This window comes from Dipteris shenzhenensis, chromosome 17 (assembly GCF_047967505.1).
Source record: "Dipteris shenzhenensis isolate YYH24624 ecotype China chromosome 17, Dip_SZ_1.0, whole genome shotgun sequence".
Classification (NCBI taxonomy): domain Eukaryota; kingdom Viridiplantae; phylum Streptophyta; class Polypodiopsida; order Gleicheniales; family Dipteridaceae; genus Dipteris; species Dipteris shenzhenensis.
The window spans coordinates 23,833,172-23,854,662 of NC_141612.1; the positions used below are offsets into that span (position 1 = coordinate 23,833,172).

Here is a 21,491-nt window from a genome sequence, read left to right on the forward strand (position 1 = left end):
TAATACATAGCGTGAAATAGTTTGATTAAGGACATCATCTTCTCAGATTCTCACCAAATGGACCTCCTCAACTATATTACTAGCCTAGATGAAGAGTGTGTTTAGGTCATACTATCATAACTTGGAGTAACAATGGTGTCTCTTGGATGGACAAGTATCAATCATCCTAACTCCTAAACCACCTTTATGACTCTTTCAAAGGGAAACATTTGATAAAGTGTCATGATATAAGGGAGAGAGAAATTTAGGTGGTTTTTCAACATGGAGGAAATTATGTCCACAAAGCATTGCCCATGGCCTTACGAACAATGCATTGAATTGCATTAAATGACATAAACTACTTTATTTTTTGGGAGGTTTCTATATCCAAGGGCTAGGAGTACCATGGTATTAGGATAACATCCTTAAGTAAAAATTATATCTTAAGCCACATGATGAATCAACAATTTGTAAATGCCGATGCATTTGCTGCAGAAAAGGCATATTTCTTATTACCTGAATAGCAGAAAGTGGTATACATAAACAAGCAAAGAGAACTTAAACATATATCAACCCGCAACACAAGCTTTGCAGTCCAGATAACAATTAGTTTAGCTTACAATTGAGACATCACTCTATGTAATCATCTCAAAGAGGATGCCAGTAATGAAGTCCATGGCAGACATTCCATTTGTCAGCTTTCCTGGCCGTGCTCGTCCAACGACATAGACAAGAAATCAATAACAAAATGCAACCAGACTCACCTTTTATGCACAACTATCTGAGTACTATGTGCTCTGTCATCAAAGTCGTCCATAAGAATGGATTTCGACCATCCGGACTAAATCGTAGCAATTTGAAGCCTGTATCGCTTCAAAGATAGCTATCTGCAATCCACAAGACATGGATGAATCCGCCTATACCTTGGCCTAAAGGCCAAGAACGCACCGAAGAATAAGAACAAAGTCATTCCAATCCATTGCTCCCTCCTTTTAATATGAGGGAGAACCATGCGCCTTTTCTGATTTTGTGTACTCCTGCAATACCTCGACTGTGCTTCACTAGTGAGACCAGCTGCTCTTCATAATTCTGGAGAGCTTCAGTGCAGAAATGACCAACCATGAAGCAAGGGTACTGCAAACCCAGCCCAATCTGACTCTAATGGGTTGATGACCAGGAACAACCGAATGGGAACCTATAATATACAGGAAATGTCTCCCCCATTTCCTTAGGCATACAGAAAATGCTCGTCTCCCAAATAGCATGTGTCAGTCCCAGCTTTGTCCCACACAAATAGCCTTTGCTACTATCGAACCAGTCAACTCTCTTTGTCCTATGTCACTGCATTACTAGGATCTCAGGAGTTCTCAATCACCAATTTCCAAGTTTGAACCTCTGACCTCTTTTAGACTGAGCTGCCCTTCTTTCTTGGAGTTCCTTGAGCTCAACACTGCAGGTAGCAAATGCTCCTCGAATCTGGGCATCATTTGGATGCATTTGAAGCGCATCTTGAAACAGTTGTCTAGCTTGTTGCAATAACTTTATCCTGTCCAGGCTATCCCTTGGACGAAGTCTGGATCTATCCCGTAGAGTAAGGCCCCAATTCAGCATAGCTGGATTTAAAGCAGAATATTGTCAGCTCATAACACCCACTTCGTTTTAACATCAATGGATTAGAAAATGAGGACATAAATCCACACCTTAATGAAGATGAGTAAGACTCAGTTGCTAAGCTTACCTGGCAAAGGTACAAGATTGTTTTTTCTTCCCAGCACAACGATATGCCAAATATGAAGGAATTGAAATTACATGCACTAACATACAGAATTGCATACAAGCTCAACTTAATGAAGGTCAAATATCAAGCTTCGCAAACCATGATTGCATGTTGGAAATGGACGGAAATTTCTCTCACAAAGTGTAGACCGAAATCTCTCTAATGTATAGACGGAATTGTCTTTCAATGAACGGAATTGTTTTTCTCACGGAAGAGAACTTGATCTCTCGCACTCTCGTACAGATCACAATGCCTCAACGGAAGGCAAGGGAGCTCTGATACCATGACAAAATATGAAGAGGGGAGAGAAGAAGAGTGGAAATGAGGAGAGAGGGCACAGCTAGAGAGCACACTACAAATGACTAACTGTACACTAGATTTAGTTGAAAATGTAGAATATATACAAACCCATTTAGGGTTAAGGTTAGGAAATCTAACCCTTTCCTTTATAGCACTCTATATGTGTTAGTGCTATGCATATGTAATCACATGATGTTGAGCGTGGTCTCTCAACAAGGAGAAGCTTGCATAATCTCCATGAAAGTCTGTTGCAACTGTGACAGGGTTCCCACTACACTTTGCATTCGTAACTGAAAAAGGGCATTGGGATCAAGCTCCTCTACCTCATCTACCTCGTCCTACGAATCCTCAGTGGCATGCTCAGGAGAAACATGCTGTCCCTCATCATTCTGTTCCTCTTCACCCTCACCGGTGTTGTGCTCTTCCTCAAAGTTGTCTGCTTCTTGCTTGGAAATAGTCAATGATCTTTCTCGGTGTGACATGATTGTTGGTAATATGGCTGTAACAAAATGCAATGGGCCTTTCTTCCCCCAACACTCCCAAGGCTCACCTCTGAAGGAAGATGGTGACGGTCCCGACAACGGAACCACTGTAACCGGCCTTCAGTTTCCTAAAGGGCAGTAGACCATAGCTTGCATTGCATATTCATTACTCACAGCCACATTCCATCATTTCCAACCACTTAACAATACCACTTAGAAACAATTTGAGAAATAGCTGAATGGAGGCTAGAGTGCCCCTGCTCAATGAAACCAAGTACAAGACACCACATTGGCCCCAAACACTTGGCGCTCCTTCCGGTATTTATTTGTTTCTTTAGAAATGAAATTGGTACATACAACAAGAGCTCACCCTTGTGCTCTGCTCCACGGGCAATTCCACTGTCCAAGCCAAACTTTGGCTACAACCTGCATTCCATCCTAGTGCACACACTAGTACCCAAGTGCCAAGGCAAGGCTAAGGCATTCACCATTGTCCATGACCAACTATAAAGGTGTCCAAGCATCCAACTTACTCAACCAGGACTGGCAATCCCACAACCCCATGGTTGTAAGACACGTTAAGACACGACACGTTAGACACACTTCAGACATGAGTGTCTAGAGTGTCTTAAAGATAAGACACGTCATTGTAATAATAAATATTTAATTAATATATGTATAAGTATACAAGTGTACAACTTGCTAGCATAGCTAGCTGCTTGATTCTAGAAGTACAATAAGCTACACTTAAACAATGCAAGACTCAAGAGCTTGCAAGTTAAGAGTAATGACTCAAGAGCTTGCAAGTCACGACTCACAATTTTAAAGATTTAACAACATCATTAATCAATACACATAAATATCATGGCAACAGTCTGTCAATCACATGTGACATGAATGCAATATGCATCTCGATACATATAATTGAAAGGAAACTTTTGACTCTCAAGAGTCAAATCTCTCAAGATTCATCCTAATCCGAATCTGCGACATCACTGCCACTGCTGGATCTGAAGTCACCATCAATGATAGCATGGTTAAGTCAAACTCGATGTTTGTTGTTACACCCAACCCACTAAAAAAAACAAGAGTGTCTAAAGGTGTCTTAAGGTAAGACACGTGTCTTAAGTGTCTTATCGTAAGACACGAGTGTCTTAACAACCATGCGTGACAACCCACTGATCAGCCTCTCAGGGTGATCAAGCTTCAAACAGATCTCAAACTAAACAAGTGACCACAATACAGGAAGATAATCCACACACTGCCCCTTTGATTACACCCTCTGTGACTGGGTGCCCAATCAATACCCGAATGGCCACGAGGGGCTTCCAACAACAAATGGAGCAATAACAAGCTTCCAAAATCACCAAATGCAATCAACATGAAAGGGATAGCGACAAGAGAACTCAAACCAGCTTCAACTGACTTCAATCCAGCTCCGAAACACCTCCAGGAGCAACAGATCCAGTGTGGAGGCTAGCAGGAAGAACTAGCAGCTAGGAGAGAGGAAGGAAGAGAGAAAGGAAAACTGGGAGCTGAGAAATGTGAGAAGAGCAGGCTCACTGGTGAAGAGGCCAAAAGAGGAGAGGGAAAGCAAGTCCTCGAGATGTGTGCAAATCACAGACACCAGCGAAGAAGACAGCTTGAAATGAAAGAAAGTCCACCGTACAGCTTCTAGATACTGCTTCAGGGTGCGTGCCAGCTCCAAACTGCGAGAGCAGCAGCAAAAACAGGCCGTACAGCTTGCAGGGGATCTCCTCGAGGTGTGTGCCAGCCTCGGGGACTGTTTCAGCCTCGAAATCCATGCAGAAAAACAGAGTTTGCAGCTCCAATCACCTTAGGAAAGGTGGAGAAGCAAAGTTCCAAGGTCCAAGCTCCCTCGCGGTGCATGCAATCGTCCGTATAACAGCCTTGGGATGTGTGAAAATGAGAGAGAAAACCAGCAACGTCAAAAAGCCCGTACAAGCATTAATGGCGCCTCAAGATTCGTGAGAGAGGAATGAAGGGGGGAGATGCATGCATGGGGAATTGCCACATGGCCCCTCATTAATGCTCTAACCCTCCCAAACCAATGGAACATTGGTTTGCCCCTCACATTAAAGTCCTAACCCCTTCAAACCAATGAAACATTGGTTTCTCCTTGGGCCCAACATTTAGACCCCTCTAAATCTTGCCTTGCCCCAAGCAAGTAGGCCTAGTGTGTGCACCTAGGGACTTCTGGGAATTGTCGCTTCCCTTGGGCTAGTCCCCTAAGCCAAAGTTAGTCACGGTTCATAGACAGTGGCCATGGCACAAGATGAAGAGTCGACAACATTACCACCACCCGTAGCAATGGGCGCACATGACGCATCATGTATGACCACACGGGGTAGTTGGTGCCATCGAGCTTGTCTTCAGGACCAAGAATACCAAAAAAGTCACTGTTTTCCATTGCACACAAGGCACAAATGCAAAGAATTCAAAGAAAACTGACTGAATCAAAGGACAGCAACTAGGCAAGTGCAATGTCTCATTCTGACCACACAAGATCAATGGCCTACGCAAAATTGGAAAACCAAAAGGTGTGCTGCTTGCACAGTCTGCAAATGAGATGACCTGCAGATAAAAACCCAGTCACGAAGGCAAATGTGCCAGAGAAAAGGCAAAGCAGCTCCAAAAACTCTGCGGAAATGAACAAAACAACAAGTGCAACAAATACAAAAGTCTTGACTGAAGCAACAGTCCACTGCAAACCAATGCGGCTGCCCCACTCCTTCCTGAGAGCTTCAAAACTGCATAAAACACTCCTGAAATGCTTTGACCAGTCTGAACAACAAAAAAGAGCTGAACTGAACCACAAAACTGAGGCAGAAGCTCACAAACTGAGAAAACTAGTAACAAAACACTTCGAAATATATTTCTGCAGCAGCTTCTCTAGAAGAATCCCCTTGTAGAGAATCTGATTAGGTGCAAAATTCAAAGATGCAGCTCAGAAATGAACACAGACAAAATTCGTTTGAAACGTGCCTTCAAAAATCTGTTTTACAAGCTGTTTGTGCTTCAAAACGGTAAACAGTTAAGCGCCAAACAGCTCCCAATTGATTCTCAGATCACAACAGCAGCAGTAAGCAGAACCTGGAAAGGCGCAATGCTAAGAAACACCTTTAAATTGCTGCAGGAACAGTTGCACAAACAGAATACAGAAAGCAGATAGCTCTAGATCAAGCAGAAAGCAGATCTAGGAGGCTCCAAACTGCTCCAAATGAAGTTGTAGCTCAGCCAAACTGCTGCTGCATTGGCAGCTGCACCTGGAGAGCTCATCTGAGGCAGCTGCACTCTCTTTCACTTGATGAAACTGCTCCAAACAGGCTGGAAATGGACAGGGCAAGTCTGGAACTCCACTCTGATAACATTGAAGGTTGCAACGATGCAATGGAGTAGCAAAACAAAGCTGGAGAGCTGAAAAGCCAGCTATATTATTACAGCAACACTCAAGTGCAAGAGAAAGTACCATGGAAAGTGATAGAACATCACTTTGAGGGAAAACCCTAAAGCCCTAGCTCGGACAACCTATGGGGCAATGGGCAAAAATTTAAGTTACAGGGTTGACTTTACCCAAGTGAAATAATATTTGCACAATGTGCACAGTCGCACACAAATTAGCCTAAAAGGCCATACCGGGACTGCTCCTGCTCCCCTCCCCCTCTCCCGCATGCAAACCATCCCATCTCTTTGTACTCTCAACCCTCTTCGTCATCCCCCACTCTTTCTTTGCCAGCAGTCATCACCCTTACCAAGTGAAACCTCCAACACGGTGTGATCACGGGGCATCTATGCATCATAGTTACCATGGAATGGGAACGTTCCGGGAACGTCGGATGCTAGAATGGGAGCGGGAACGGGAGCGGGAGCGGATCGGGAACGTCGGGGAACGCCACGTCATATGACATGTCAGCATATGACATAAAATGACAACATTTAAAATATCCAAGATTAAACTTTAAAGTCTTAAACATTAAAAATTTAAAGACTCTAGAGTCCAAAGTCCAGACTACAAATTGAAACTGAAAAGAAAGTACATTGCATGAGGATATATAATAGCTGGAAATACAAAAAGCTGGCTGCTGAGTACAATGTACATACGACAAAAGTATCAAGTATGACAAGTACAAAACTAGCCTCAAGGGCCAAGGTAACTGGTGAGTCAAAGACTAGTCATCAGCAAGTGGGATCTCATCCTCCTGTCCAGGCTGTCCCTCAATTTGGTCATCCTGATGCTGCTCCACATCATCCTCTCCCTCTGGCTGATCCTCACCATCATTGTCATCAAGATCAAGGGAAAATCCAATAAATGGCTCTGGAGTACACTCAGCCCTGAACTTGTTAAGCAAACGCAAGTTTGCATTAACAAATACAAGGTCATTTGCCTTCTGGACACCAAGCCTGTTCCTCTTCTTGCTTGCAATGTTCCCAAAACTGCTCCATAAGCGCTCACAGGGCGAGGAGCTAGCACCCTGGCTAAGCACTCGAATGGCCAATCTTTGCAGCAATGGTGTATCTGCCCCATAATCCTCCCACCACCGTGCACTGGATATCTTGAACCTATCATTTTGTGCATCTTGCAAACCGAAGAGGCCTCTCTTTTGTCGATAAAAGGAAAGGTCTTCACGAACCCTCCTCCTATCATCTCCATCGGGTACAAGCCTCCTCAAGATATCCTCCCAACCCTGCACAACCTCTGCATCTGTCTCTTGTCCTTTACCTTGAAATTCTGGATCCACCACAAATGCAGCAGCCTCTAATGCAGAGTGATACTCTGTCCACCTGCCTGTCGCAAGACGAGATAGCTCCTGTCTCCTACCCCCATCCAAAGTCTGTAGAGACTCTAGAGATAGGATTCTCTCAATCATCCTGTCCATCCCCTCGTACACCTTGCCAATGCAAGGCTCATCTCCATCAAGAAGCCTCAACATAAGAATGATTGGCCGCACAACCTGCAACAATGCCTCAATAGTGTCCCAAAAAGTGTCATCAAGAACTATGGACCTGCATCGAATACCTGCCATTGAGGTGCGCTCTCGCCATGCATCCCACTCCTCACAAACTACAAGCTGCCTCAAATGATTCTTCACTTCAAAAAGACGCTTTAGCATAATGAAATTATATGCAAAGCGTGTTTCTGAATACTTTAAGAGATCCTTTGGGGATCTCTGTCGAAATACAGCCAAAATGTAGTGGTGGCGAGTGATAAATGAAACAATGTGATTGCCCATTTCAATAAAAGGCTCCACCCACTGCATCTTACCAATATCTTTGAGGAGATTGTTGAGCCCATGTGACATGCAAGGAGTAAAGCAAATATGTGGGTACCTATCCTCAATGATCCTCCCTGCTGCCCTGTTTGAGTTCTCTCCATCAGAAACAAACTGGATGACATTATTGGGACCCACATAATCAATGGCTTCACTCCAAATATTTGCCAATCTCTCTGCAGTTTTGCCCGCCTCTGAATTGTCAATAGCTTTAATAAAAAAGCTACATCCTCTGGAGTATGCAAGGATACCCTGAATGGAGCGGCTCCTACTGTCACTCCAACCATCACCCATGATAGTGACGCCACATCTACGCCATACATCCTGAATGGGTTCCAAGGCATCCTCTATGGCCGTCCTCTCTGTGGCTAGAAGTGTAGTGCGCAATGCCTCGGATGAGGGTGGAGCATAGCCAGGTCTGAAAGAAGCAATCTCCTTCACCATATCTGCAAAGTATGGGTTGCGGGCCTTTACCAAAGGAACATCTGCAGCATAAAAAAACCGTGCCACTGCTGCATCTACTTGTGCCCTCCTCCCAGGGTGCCATGATGCCACAAGACTAGCCTGCACTCGACCTCGTGAAGCCTGCGTCTGGGGCGCATTTGTTCCATGCACGGATCTGTGGAGCAGCCCCAAATAATGGAGTAGATGCACTCGCTGAAGATGCCGCGCCTGTAGGTGCAGCTGATGATGATGTACCTCGAGGATCAAGAATAGAGGGCCGACTCCCTGCTGCATCAAGTCTATCTGCAAGTGCCTGCAATCGTATGATATCTGCTCCTGACACTGTAGGGCAAACAGAAATGCCTTTGCCTCTAACCCCCAACAAATGGGCTCGCACACGATCCGTGTCTCCACTCTTAATGGAACCACAAAAGTGGCATTTCCACTTGCGTGACCCTCCTCCTCTTGCACTATCATATCTGGACACAAGATCCACCTCATTCCACCAAGGAGATCTGTTTTCTGCATCTATGCCACGAGGAGGTGCCATTGAAATTGATAAATGGCTGAAAATAAAAAAAACAATCAAAATGCCCTTGCATGAGACATAAGTAAAGTGTCCACTAACTCGAAAAAAATGCAGCAAACTAGAATATCCAAATTCCAATGTTCATTGCGTCAAATTTTAAATTTTACCTGCTCAAGAGTCAAGTGCCAACCAAGCAAGGGAAGGGGGCAGCCAAGGTAGGGAGAGTGTGGGCCCTGGGCCCTGGGGCAGCCAAAGGGGAAGCCAAGGGGCAGCCAAGGGGGCAGCCACTGAGCCAAGGGGCAGCAGCCAAGGGGGCAGCCAGCTGCCAAGCCTCAAGGTAGGGAGCAGCCAAGGGGGCAGCGGCCAGCCAAGGTAGGGAGCAGCCAAAGGGGCAGCCAAGGTAGGGAGCAGCCAACGGGACAGCAAAGGAGGAAGGCAGCAAATGAGCCAAAAAAGATGCAGCGGCTTATCTAACCGCCGCCGCCGCCGTCGCGCAGGAGCACATAGGCCGGAACGCCCGGAACGGGCGTTCCGGCACGTTCCGGCTGTTTCGCGCGTTCCGGTCCCGTTTCGCACGTTCCGGGCACGCGTGCAGCTCCGGACCGGCGTTCCGGCGTTCCAGGAAGGCGTTCCGCCGTTCCGCGGTAACTATGCCGTGCATACGAACTTCACGATGAGAGCATAGGAGAGAGGAGATGACTCATGGGGAGATGGAAATATACAAGTGAGATAGGAGGAAAAGGGGAGGGGGAAGTGGAAGCAAAAGGGACATGTGGGAAAATGAGAGGGAAGAGGGAGAAAGAAAGAAAGAACGTCTAGGGGAGGCCTCACGGGCCTATGGGACAAAGTACACAGAAAAGCAAACTCATACAAGCCTCAGTGGGCTCAAGCAAAGGGCACGCTAGGACCCTTGCTGAGTACTAATCTATGCTAACAAAGTCAAATCATGAATAGAAATAGTCAACTGCAACTACATAGTGGGCCAGATCAATCTATCCAATATCAAGGACAAACTGAAAACAAGTCAGTCTCGGCACTGGGACTCAAAGACAGAATCAGAAACCGAAGTCTGGTACAGTGATGGCTCTCTGATGGGCTGCGAAGATGTCTCGTATATGTGTATCGAGCTGTCTCGCGCTGCGGTGGGAGATGCGGTCTCCTCGCTCTCTGGACTCTCTAAGCTATGTCCCAAAGTGACTCCTCGTCTCTGTCGGTCCCCCCTGAGGAAAGCTGTGATAGGTCGGACCTCAATAGGGTGTACTCTGGGGACTCTCTGTCGCGCATGTGGTCTCTGCGCCCCTCTCTCGGTGGTACTGTGCTGGCTGCTCATCCAGACTGTTCTCATGTCGGCTAGCTCCTTCTACACTCCACTGTGTCCTGGGGCTAGCTCCTTCTCCACTCCACTCCACTCAAATGTCGGCTAGCTCCACTGTGTCCTGGGGCTGACTCAAATGTATAGAAGTCTGTGACGTGTCGTCGTGCCTGGTCATCCTCTATGTCCTGTGGTGGTCTGGCCATCCACTGCTACTCTCTAATCTATCGCAATAGTGTCTCCCTGTGCTGACGCATCTCCATCAGATAAAGCCCCATACAAACCTGGTCACAGAAATGGATGAGTCGTGACAAAGGACCGAAGCCACTCTCCTTCAGGAAGAGACAGTGATGGTGCCCCCGGATCTCGTAGTAGATTGGGCAAACACAAAGAAAATGCTCCTCTATCTCAACCGCCCCCAGTGCACATAACGTGCAAACCCACTACTCTCTAGGTATACATGTTTCTCTCCCTGCCTCGATCCTCAACTGATGGGATGAAACCCGCATCTGACCAATGGCAATCCTTAGTGCGTGGGAGACTCTGACCAATGGCAATCCTTAGTGCGTGGGAGACTCCTTTGTCCTTGAGATACTGGGGTCTGATGATGAATCCCTCCTTTGATACTCTCAAGAAGTGGTCACGGTAAAACTAGATCTTGGTGGGGAGCTCCTAGTCCTCCCTCCAACTTCGGGATGTATGAAGCTCGAGGAGGTCTAACCGTATAATACAGTTGATCTCATCTCGCAGGATCGACTCAAGAGGCGCATCCATGCTGTACTGAAAGGGAGGAAGCATGTCCATCTAGATACCGTGCCTGGCAAGCCATGTGGATATGCATGCATACCATGTGTCTGCCCCGCTCTCTGCTAGTCATTTGGATGACTCTAGGGCGAACCTCGAAAGTCTCCAGTGGGGTGAGTCCCAGACTCTGTGGATGAAAGTCACTGTCTGAAAGATGGCATCAACCTAGAGAGGTGTCACGGCGGCGAACTCTGCCTGTACTATCTCATGTGGGACTGAGGACTTACATCGGATCATCCTGGACCCCATCATGACCTGTAGCCGCTCGAAGCTCCTCCAGCCTGTCCTTGGAAGATCGCACCCCCAGAACGGTGTTGCATACATGGCAATCGGTCTCACCAGTGTCCAAAAGCCAGCCCCTCGTCGGTGGATCCTGGAAGTGCGCCTGGAAACACGTCAGGTCTCTCTCTCTGCAGAACACCTCTAATGCCTCCAGATCTCTCTACAGCCCCTCCGCCGAAAAGGATATAAGGACTATATCATCAGCGTATAACAATATCTGTATGAGGAGATCACCCAATAATGAACCCTCGTCGCCTAGGCGATCTATGAAAGATATGATCTCATCTATGTAGAGTCCAAAGAGAGTCGGTGAGAGAGGGCAGCCCTACTTCACCCTAATGCTGCTCTTGAACCAATCCGATAGACCGCCTGGAGCATAGACACTACCTCTGACTGGCTCATATAGGCTCATCACAACCCATATCAGCATCTCTGGAATCTGCATCCCTTGTAGCCTCCTGATCATACGGGATCGTGGGACAATGTCGAAAGCCTTTCGAAAGTCTACGAAACATGTGTAGACTTTCTAATGTCTGAACCTCACCTCCTCGATGACATCCCTCAAGAGTGAAAATGTGGTCTAGCGTAGAGTGTTGCCTCTTGAATCCTGCTTGCCCTAGTGCTTGCTGCCCCCGTGCCTGTGTATGACTGATGATCTCCCTCTCTAGTACCGATCCATAGATCTTGGCCAATGTGTGGCCAATCATGAGGGTGCGATAGTTCCCAGTGTCCATGAGGTCTCCTGCTTCGTGTATCGGTACAATAGTGGTGGTGCTCCATGCTAGTGGGAAGCCGTGACAAACTACAAGGTTAAACATATGTGCAAGAATCCGTGCTAGAACCTCCTGCCCATGTGTAAAGTGCTATGTCTGGAGGCCCTCATGATCCTGTGCTTTCCGGTTGTGGAGGCGACGAAGTGCATCCCGCACATTCTGCGTAGCGAATAGATGGCAGGTTGTGGGCCTGGGCATAGAGGACATGTATGGTGGTATCTGCCTTGGGAAATCATATAGGCAGCATGCATAAGTGTGCCACACTCCCAGATCAGTGATGGGGATGGGTGGCTTCCCCTCTGAAAGAAGTCCCCATCCAGTGGTGGTGTCTCCCCCGTGAAATGATCAGATCATCTCATCCATCTTGTATGTGAGGAAGGCTCGTCACTTGTAGCATGTCAGCCCCGCTCTTGCCCTAGTGTTCGCTGCCCCTGTGCCTCTGTATGACTACTGATCTCCCTCTCTAGTACCGATCCATAGATCTTGGCCAATGTGTGGCCAATCATGAGGGTGCTATAGTTCCCAGTGTCCATGAGGTCTTCTGCTTTGTGTATCGGTACGATAGTGGGGAAGCCATGACAAACTACAAGGTTAAACATATGTGCAAGAATTGGTGCTAGAACCTCCTGCCCATGTGTGAAGTGCTCTGTCTGGAGGCCCTCATGATCCTATGCTTTCCGGTTGTGGAGGCGGTGAAGTGCATCCCGCACATTCAGCGTAGTGAATAGATGGCAGGTTGTGGGCCTGGGCATAGAGGACATGTATGGCAATGTCTGCCTCGAGACATCATATAGGCAGCATGCATAAGTGTGCCACACTCCCGGATTAGTGATGGGGATGGGTGGCTTCCCCTCCAAAAGAAGTCCCCGTCTAGTGGTCGGGTCTCCCCCGCCGCGAAATGATCAGATGATCTCATCCATCCTGTGCGTGAGGAAGGCTCGTCTCTTGCAACGTGTCAGCCCCACTCCTGCCCTAGTGCTCGCTGGCCCAGTGCCTCTGTATGACTGTTGATCTCCCTCTCTAGTACTGATCCATAGATCTTGTCCAATGCGTGGTCAAATCCATCCTGATATCTTGCTGTTGCTGGGGATGATGATGATATTGATGATGATGCTGAGATTGATATATAGTCGACCACCGACATGACTATGTTGTACTTAGGGCTTAGTACTGCCATTCTGCATTTTTGGCATTTTGCATTTTGCATTGGTATGGACGCTCGTTTAGTAGCTCCACTACCACAGCTCGTTGTATTAGGATTTTCACAGTCTCATAGACCCATCGGTCTTCCGAAGACTTTAATAAACGTTCTTTCTTTCTTTCTTTCTTTCTTTCTTTCTTGCCAAACTTCAAGTCTGCGAGATCTTCTCTTCATGGTTCCCTGTTATGACAAGGTCGTCCACATAAAGAACCACGATCATACACCTGCCTCCTTCTCTGAAGATATACAAATTTGCATCAGATGGGCTCCTCCTGAACCCGTTTTGCAGAAAGTAGGCATCAATTCACTGGTACCACGCTCGTGGGGCCTGTTTCAACCCGTAAAGTGCCTTCTTCAGTTTACAGATTTTACCTTCTGAACCGAGTATCTCAAAACCTGGTGGTTGTTCCACGTATACCTCCTTGAGATCTCCATTCAGAAAGACGGATTTTACATCCATCTGAAACACGGGCCAACTTCCCTGGGCAGCTAAAGCCAAAACACTGCGAATTGTGGTTAGTCGACGAGCTGTGGGAGCAAAAGTATCCTGATAATCGAAACCATGTACCTGTGCGAATCCTTTTGCCACGAGCCGAGCCTTGTACTTATCCAACGTGCCGTCGGACTTGTACTTGGTCTTGTACACCCACTTGGTGCCGATTACCTTGCGTTTTGGTGGTCAATCCACAAGGTCCCAAGTGTTGTTCTTTATTATGGAGTCATACTCCGATTGCATATCCTCCATCCACCTATCATCACCCTGTCCCTCTTTAAGACACTTGGGTTCTTCAACATGGATCACCTCTGTCATCAAAGCATAGTTAACCAAGTATTCCTACGCCCTTCTTTGCTCCTCTAATCTCTTGGACCGGCGGTGTTCGGATGGTTCCTCCTCAATGGCTAGAGGTTCTCTGCCATCCAAAAGCTGCTTTACCCACTTCGGGAATGGCCGTTGCTCTTGTGTTTCTGAGGCTCTTCTTCCTCGTCTTTGTCTTAAATCCTCCCAAGCACCGTTGGGGGAGTTCGGTCTGCTATTGGTGGCGGTACTGGATGGATATCTTGGTCCTGGTTATTCGGGAAGCAAGCATCCTCCTCCAATTGATGCGGTTGTTCTGAGAAAACCACATCGCGACTTACATTTACCTTCTTGGTAACAGGGTTATAGAGACGGTAACCCTTCGTCTCTTCACTGTAGCCCAAGAAAATACACTTCCGGCATCAGAAACATGCACAAAACAGTCACATCCAAAAACTCTGAAATGTGCAGCTGAAGGTTTCTTACCAGAAAAGGCCTGCAGTGGAGTCATCCCATTCACAGCCTTCGCGTAGCTACGATTCACAATGTAAACCGCCATGTTACATGCTTCAGTCCAGAAAGTCTTTGACAAATCTTTCCCTTTCATCATACTCCTGCCCATTTCGCAGATGACACGCATCTTACATTCTCCTACTCCATTTTGCTGTGATGTATGTGGCTGCCTCTAGATCCCGTGACTTTTGCAGTAACTTTCGAATGCACTTGATGTGAACTCTCCACCTCTGTCTGATCTCAACTTCTTCACCTTCCTCCCCGATTCTTTCTTGACCATTACATGCCATTCCTTGAACTTACTAAAAGCCTCGTCTTTAGTCTTCACGAAGTTTATCCATATCCTTCTACTATAGTCGTCGATCAGCATCATGAAGTAGTAGAAACCACCCACAGCTTCCGTCTCCATCTTTCCGCAGAGGTCCGTGTGAACGAGCTCTAGAGGAGCCTTTGCCCTGCTGGCCTCTTTAGGAAAGGGATGCCGATGCTGCTTGCCCATCATGCAAGCTTCACATACATCGAACAGATCTGCAATTTCTGGTAGGTCTGCAATCATTCCACTTTTATGCATCTCCTATAAAGAACTAAGGTTTAGATGACCAAACCTCTCATGCCACAGCTTAGTGTTCTTCACATCCGCTCTTCACATCCGCTCGAGCACTGAAAGCTGAGAGTTCGTAGATGTTGCGCCGTGTACCTTTACCAACGACCTTTCCTTGAAGATCCAAAATCTGTGCGCCATTCTTATCGAAGTAAACTTTGAGGTCCGATCCGTGATCGCAGAAACGGCGGACAACAAGTTCCTCTTGATATCTGGCACATAAAGAACATCGAACAACTGTTTTACAACTCCATCTGACTTGAGAGCAATCGTACCTTTTCCTTTTGCTGGACATTTTGCATCATTGCCGACTGCTACCAGGATGTCATTCCTTACCGGCTGTAGAGAGGTATACCAATCCTTCCGACTGCTCATGTAGCGCGATGCACCACTGTCAATAATCCACGGTTCATCCGCAGGTACATGAACTGCCTCCGTGCAAATCTCCTCAATTGCTACGAACAGCTCTACTGGTACTGCCTGCGCGCTGTTGCTGGACTCTTTCTTTACTCCGTTCTTCTCATCTGCAATCTTCTTCTGGCACTCATTCTGCTTGTGCCCTGCCTTGTTGCAATAGAAGCACTTGATCTTCTTCTTTCTCTTTTTATCATCAAAAGAAGATGGGTTACCAGAGTCCTTAGCCTTACCTTTCTTTGATCCAGCGTAGAAAGCCGAATCTTCCCCAGTCCTCGTCTTTCGACGCATCTTCTCCTCCAGAAGCATTGCGCTGAAATCCTCAAAGTTAAGAGACAGATTTCTGTTCTGCGTATTCAGCGCTGTAACAAGACCGTCGTACTTTGGTGGGAGAATCCGTATGCACCTCCATGCTCGATTCTCGCTGGTGAAAGTGATGCCAATCGCAGTCATCTGATCGCGCAGATTCTTCACCCTGGTGATGAACTTCTCTGCCGTTTCAGACTCAGACAGTTTCTCGTTCGCGAGTTGAGTCTCCAGATTCTGAATCTGCGTCTGATTCGTAGTCTCGTACTGATTTTTCAAGACCGTCCATGCCTCCTCCGTTGTGGTGACATGTTGAATTAACGCCATGTGCTCAACAGATAACAGGATCTCGTACGCAAGAGAGAAAGCAGATAGTATGGAGAATCAAAAATTTAATTACTGTAAAACTGATAGAATAGATGGCACTGCCTCCTAGCCGTGCGCTCTTGTGAAAGAAGCTTCGATGGCGACCTGGAAACAGTAGAAGACGGAGGCTGGATGCTAAGGAATCAGGGTTGCTGTAGCCAGTGATGAAATGGGCTTCACGGGCTTGCTCTTATATAGCTAGCACAAGTAGTTGGTTAGAGCCAATTGGGTGACCGACCCAGTCTGCCCAAAACGGCCGACTGGGGGTCGGTCCCAAAATAGGCCACCGACCACACGACAGAACCGGTGTGCAAAATAGAGCAACTGACCTACGGCTACCATTCGGCCTAGAGCCATCCGGGATCATCTGAGGCTCCAAACGGGCCTCGCAACCCAAGAGTGGGCTGCACCGGAAAATGCTCCATCTACCCTCAGTGCGGTCAGTCATGGGATGCCTTCCCGCACTTGCATGTAGCCTAGTTGGCAGAGTGCCAACTCCGCTTCTCCTCATATGGGGGGCTTACAAGTAGAGTTAGCTGGTTCCCGCATAGTTACACGAGAGTGGAGCATTGATATCTAACACACTGGACTCAAGTTCGATTGGAGCTTTACCCTTCTCTTCACGAGACGGTCTAGTAGACATACTATGAACCATTTTCCTGAGTTCAAATTGCCCTACATTTGCTTGTAACTGTTGCGCTAAAATCTGCTGCAATGCATCTTCTAACATTGCAATTCTGCCAGAAAGTGTATGGCATGCTGGGCGCGACACCAACGGGGTCGGCCGGACTCCCGACTCTACGGGATCCACCCTAGAAGCTTCTTCTTCTACTTCCATTTTGGTCAATGGGGGTGTTTTTTTTTTTTTGGGTAGATAAATAAAACACCGCTTGAAACTGTATTTACAAATCGAAAGTCCAACTTCCAAATTTACAGCTAACCAGGCATATATCACACTGTAACCAAACCCACTTTTCCCTATGCTAGGGAAACTCCTGCAATCTGAATTAACTTAAACACGGAGGCAAATAAACTTAGAAGGCATAGAATACTCCCTGGTCATTCATGTAGCAAAGAGAGATCAAGTTGTTCATGTATTTGAACCAGATGAATATTCCTGCTGTGGCTCAGCTACACCCTCGTTGGAGACCCAAAACACCCTACCTCTCACTTCAACAGTTATTGTCTGTTATCTGCATAGTACTCATTGATAACCGAAATCTCCAAATAACAAAATGTCACAAGCAAGTCCCGTGACCACACAGTAGCTCTCTGCAGGTAGTCATGACTCCAGTAACCTCGCCTTCAAATGAAGAGAGCCCTACGCATGAAGGCAGCAGCCAGCCCGATTCAAAAATACGCAGCTTTTCCACATCTAGTGCATATCAGCAGTCACGACTGAATTTACGCATGGTAGAATGCGTCATCTTTCTCATTCCAAAGTGATCAATTCGATGACGAAGAGGACTGATCTACGTGACTATTTTACTCACGAACTTCGCACCGCAATCGACCCACGAACGAACGCCAGCCAATCATATAATGTTCCGTCCCAGTCTTCAATACTAACCAAATTCCCTAAAGGTACCAAGTTGTACACCTGCGACAATGTCTGCTAACAAACGACCTTGCGAGCATCAACGCTGCACGACCAAGCGACCAATACAACGGGCAACTCCAACTATCGGCTTGAGCAGATACTCCAACAACTGCTCTTCAATGACAAGCCCAAAAACGACGACCAGCAGCTCTCCAACGACTAAGCAACATTCCAACCATGGGCTTTGCAAATGACGACCCTAAGCAACGTGCACAACCTCCAATCAAGCACCTAAGACTTCCCACCAAAGTCTTGCCAGCGAGCTCAGCCAATCGCCTCTACACGCTGCTCTTCAGCGACTTCTGCAACGATGCACCACAGCACACCTACACACGGCCATAGCTCTTCCGGCTAGCCATGCTCCAACTCTCGTGATCCACTTGCACGCTTTGATACCAAATGATACGTGAAATTTTGTCAACGCCTAATCTTTTATTCAATCACGGGCATAGGCACAAGGATTATCCTCCCAACCAACCTTGGTGGTAGTAAGCTCTCTATATCTTTCGCTACGTGAAGGCTCCTCCTTACAAATTCCACCAAGCCCCAAAATTTCATAGATGGATCTAGTATGCCACATGTCTTCATTCTAGGTTCCCTCCTAAATGCATCATTTACCCTTCTCTTGGGATATCATTGAAACCATTTGCCCCTTGGCACATTTCATGCATTTAGGCCCCTTAGCCTTAGATCCACCTAGTCTAGTGCCATGTTACCCTCACCAAGGACCTTGACCTTGATTACTTTTTTATCATTTACATGAAGCCCAAACAAATATAATACAAACATTGATCCTTTAAAGGAAAATGTTGACTGACCCTTCCGAGGTCATGTTACCTCAACTTGAGCGTAACACAAAAGGTCTTCAACAAACGTTACCTCAAGCCTTTCTTTGTTCGGTTGTGACCCAAGCATGTAACGCTGTGGCAATAGTCACATAATATACTGAGCCGCCAAGGCCCCATGGTTGAGGCGGCAAGGGAGCCCATGTGCCATCCCTCCATCTAGGAAGCATCTTTGAAAATGATACATATAGTCCATGCTACTTGCCATATTTAATATGTATATTGGATGATGTGGGAGGAAACCCCCATGTGCCATGTCTCCACCTAGGCAACATTAAATGAAGTGTGGGCAAGGTCAATGGGAGCTAGAATTTAAAATGTGTGAGAAAGGGTAGAGGTGGCAAGCATCTTTTGTGCCAACCCTACCATAGTGAATTTAAAAAGAGTGGAGTGGGGTTGAGGTGGCAAGCATTTTTTGTGCCAGCCCACCCATGTGAGGGAAAATCAAAGTGCATCTTGCACTAAGGATATGGGTTTGGAGTACATGGAAAATGCAACCCTCAAATTGTCGATTGCAATTGAGGGTGCACACCACGTTCTAACAAATTGCATGCAATACAAAGGGGTGAACCTTTTTATGACAGGTGCATTGAACTATATGCATTGTGCCAACTAATAATCTTTGTGAGGCTTCTCTACAGTCGCATATAATCAGCTTATACCTAAAACATGGCTTACTATAAAACAAAATCCATAGATGGATGGAATACCTACCACCAGGTGCATATCTTTGACTTAATCCCATCATCGCTTCAAACTTATCAATTGCTGCTACGTAGACCCTGTCTGCAGCATCAACTGCATTCTGCAAAAAATTGAAATGTGAAGCACATAAGAGAGAGAAAGAAAGAAAGAAAGAAATATCTATTAACGTCCGCAGAAAGCCTCATGGGCTTATGGGACAAAGTGCAAAACATAAATCCTTACATCACCTGGAGAAACCAGAGAGGGGAGAGAAGTAGAAGTAGAAGTAGAGTCTATTAACGTCCTCGAGGGGCCAAAAATGACCCATGTAAAATAGAGAGAGACAGAGAGAGAGTATTTTTGGCTGGCCCATTTTGCATTCAAAAACAAATGAAGAGAACATAGTCAGCATCAATTTGAAGGCCCAAGAAAAAACAAGCCATCGTTTTATGTTCGTAAATCCCCATTCTTCTTAAGTTCATAAGAAAGAAAACTAGTAATGGAAATCATAGTTGGGTCCATACTGAACCATACGCATATGAAATAAATTTTCCGTACGCGTATTGTACGGCCAATCATACTTGCACTTATTATTTTTTTTATTTTTTTTTATTTTTTTTTGCGGGGGGGGCTGGGTTCCAACTTCCCAGATCTTTATAAAACGTTTTTTTAATCAGTTCATGACTTTAAAATTAATACAAGTTTGAAGTTGAAAGTTTTGTAACTCTCTTTCATTAAATGTGTACAATGTATATTATCCTGTTGTTTTTTGTTGTAAAGCCCCAAGGGCTGAACCATACTCCAATCATACTTCCATACCCATATGCCATATGCATATGGTAACCTATGGGAAAAACTATGATGGAAATATAATCCCCTAATACTGCGAAGCATTCTCCTTAGTATGGAAAGTCCCTTACTGACAGTTAAACAACTTTGATCTGATAGCCTAACAATTTTCTAAGAAGCAAAGGTAAGAAAAGGATAGACAAAGAAAGATCATTTCACTAATTGATTGTCTCTCGAGCACAAACTATGAGAACCATACATACATGGATATTTACATGCATACATCCATACATACACGTATATCTATGTATTTATGCATCTTTTATCTATCTATAGATGTGTGCACATATATACATATTTTTGTACAAATACACACACACACACCTTCTTTCTTTTTTTGTGGAATCCATATTCCTTTATATTAGAAGAAGCAGTTCCCAAAGTGTGAATATGCCATTACAAACATCAAAAGATTTCAATATAAGACAAGTAGACTAAGGAATCTATCTGATGTGCACTGAGAAAATCGTCAAAAGACTGCCTGAGGGACATCCGGAAATAGTGAAACTTGGAAAAAGTGGAATCTCCAACGACACTATGATTTATGTCCTTCCACAAAGTCCAGCGGCCCCAATATTGAACCCAAGTAAAGAAAAGATGAAACTCAGGCCTCGATGTATATATGCCAAATATCCAAAAGAGCTTGCCAAAGATAGCAATAGGAAATCTGGCTCAAAGACATTGCCATAATAGAAATAGAAAGTCATGAGTAATGGGGCAATGCCACAAGAGATGGATCAATGATTCCCTAGGAGTTAGACATTTGTGACAAACAGTAGGAGCAATATGTCTACGTGCTAGGAGTTGACCAAACGGAATAACCCCTAACATCACCCACCATAGAAACACCTGTTGGCGAAGAGGCAATTAACAACTCCAAAGCTGTCTCAATCTTTTGCACCACCACTTGGCATGATGATGCATAGACCAAATCTGTTTTCCTCGATCTGGAATCCATAGTGAAGGCATCAAAACCCTATACAAACTGGCCACTATTATATTAGCCAACCGTAGAGGATGATTGCCTGAATCCTAGTAGTATAGAGTCCAATCTGTGAGACGATAAGAGAGCTCCAACTTTGATACTAGTATGAAAGATTGAAGCATCTGAGAAAGAGAATGCCAAAAGTTTCTATAATACAGCCCCAAACCATAGTGTCTAACCGTATCAGCATATCACCATACATCCGCTTCGAGCTTTTCCCCCAGAGCCTTACCGTTGAAGACCATTGATTGTGTTTCGCCGGTATTTTCTGCTTAATAGATAGTGAAATCAGTAACTATCCCAACTATTCGTGGTAGAATGAAACAGAGACTTACCCCAGAGACAGCAATATGCTGTG

At 45.8% G+C, this 21,491-nt stretch overlaps 2 protein-coding genes across 3 annotated transcripts in view; both read right to left on the reverse strand.

Moving 5' to 3' along the window:
- Positions 1-507: 507 nt before the first annotated feature.
- Positions 508-21,491, reverse strand: part of LOC147891877 (uncharacterized) — an 85,169-nt gene continuing 64,185 nt past the window's right edge. The window contains exons 2-3 of one of the 2 annotated variants that reach the window (XM_087388347.1): positions 19,330-19,420; positions 508-1,592 (exon numbers count right to left, since the gene is read on the reverse strand). In XM_087388347.1, the coding sequence (XP_087244473.1) occupies positions 1,351-1,592; positions 19,330-19,420 (333 nt within the window). In that variant the 3' untranslated portion in view covers positions 508-1,350. The remainder of the gene's footprint in view (positions 1,593-19,329; positions 19,421-21,491) is intronic. The other variant, XR_015542462.1, reaches the window with a different exon arrangement.
- On the reverse strand, positions 6,687-8,273 carry LOC147891878 (uncharacterized). The gene has a single exon (XM_087388867.1). The coding sequence runs from the start codon at positions 8,271-8,273 to the stop codon at positions 6,729-6,731; it is 1,545 nt and encodes a 514-aa protein (XP_087244993.1). The 3' UTR covers positions 6,687-6,728.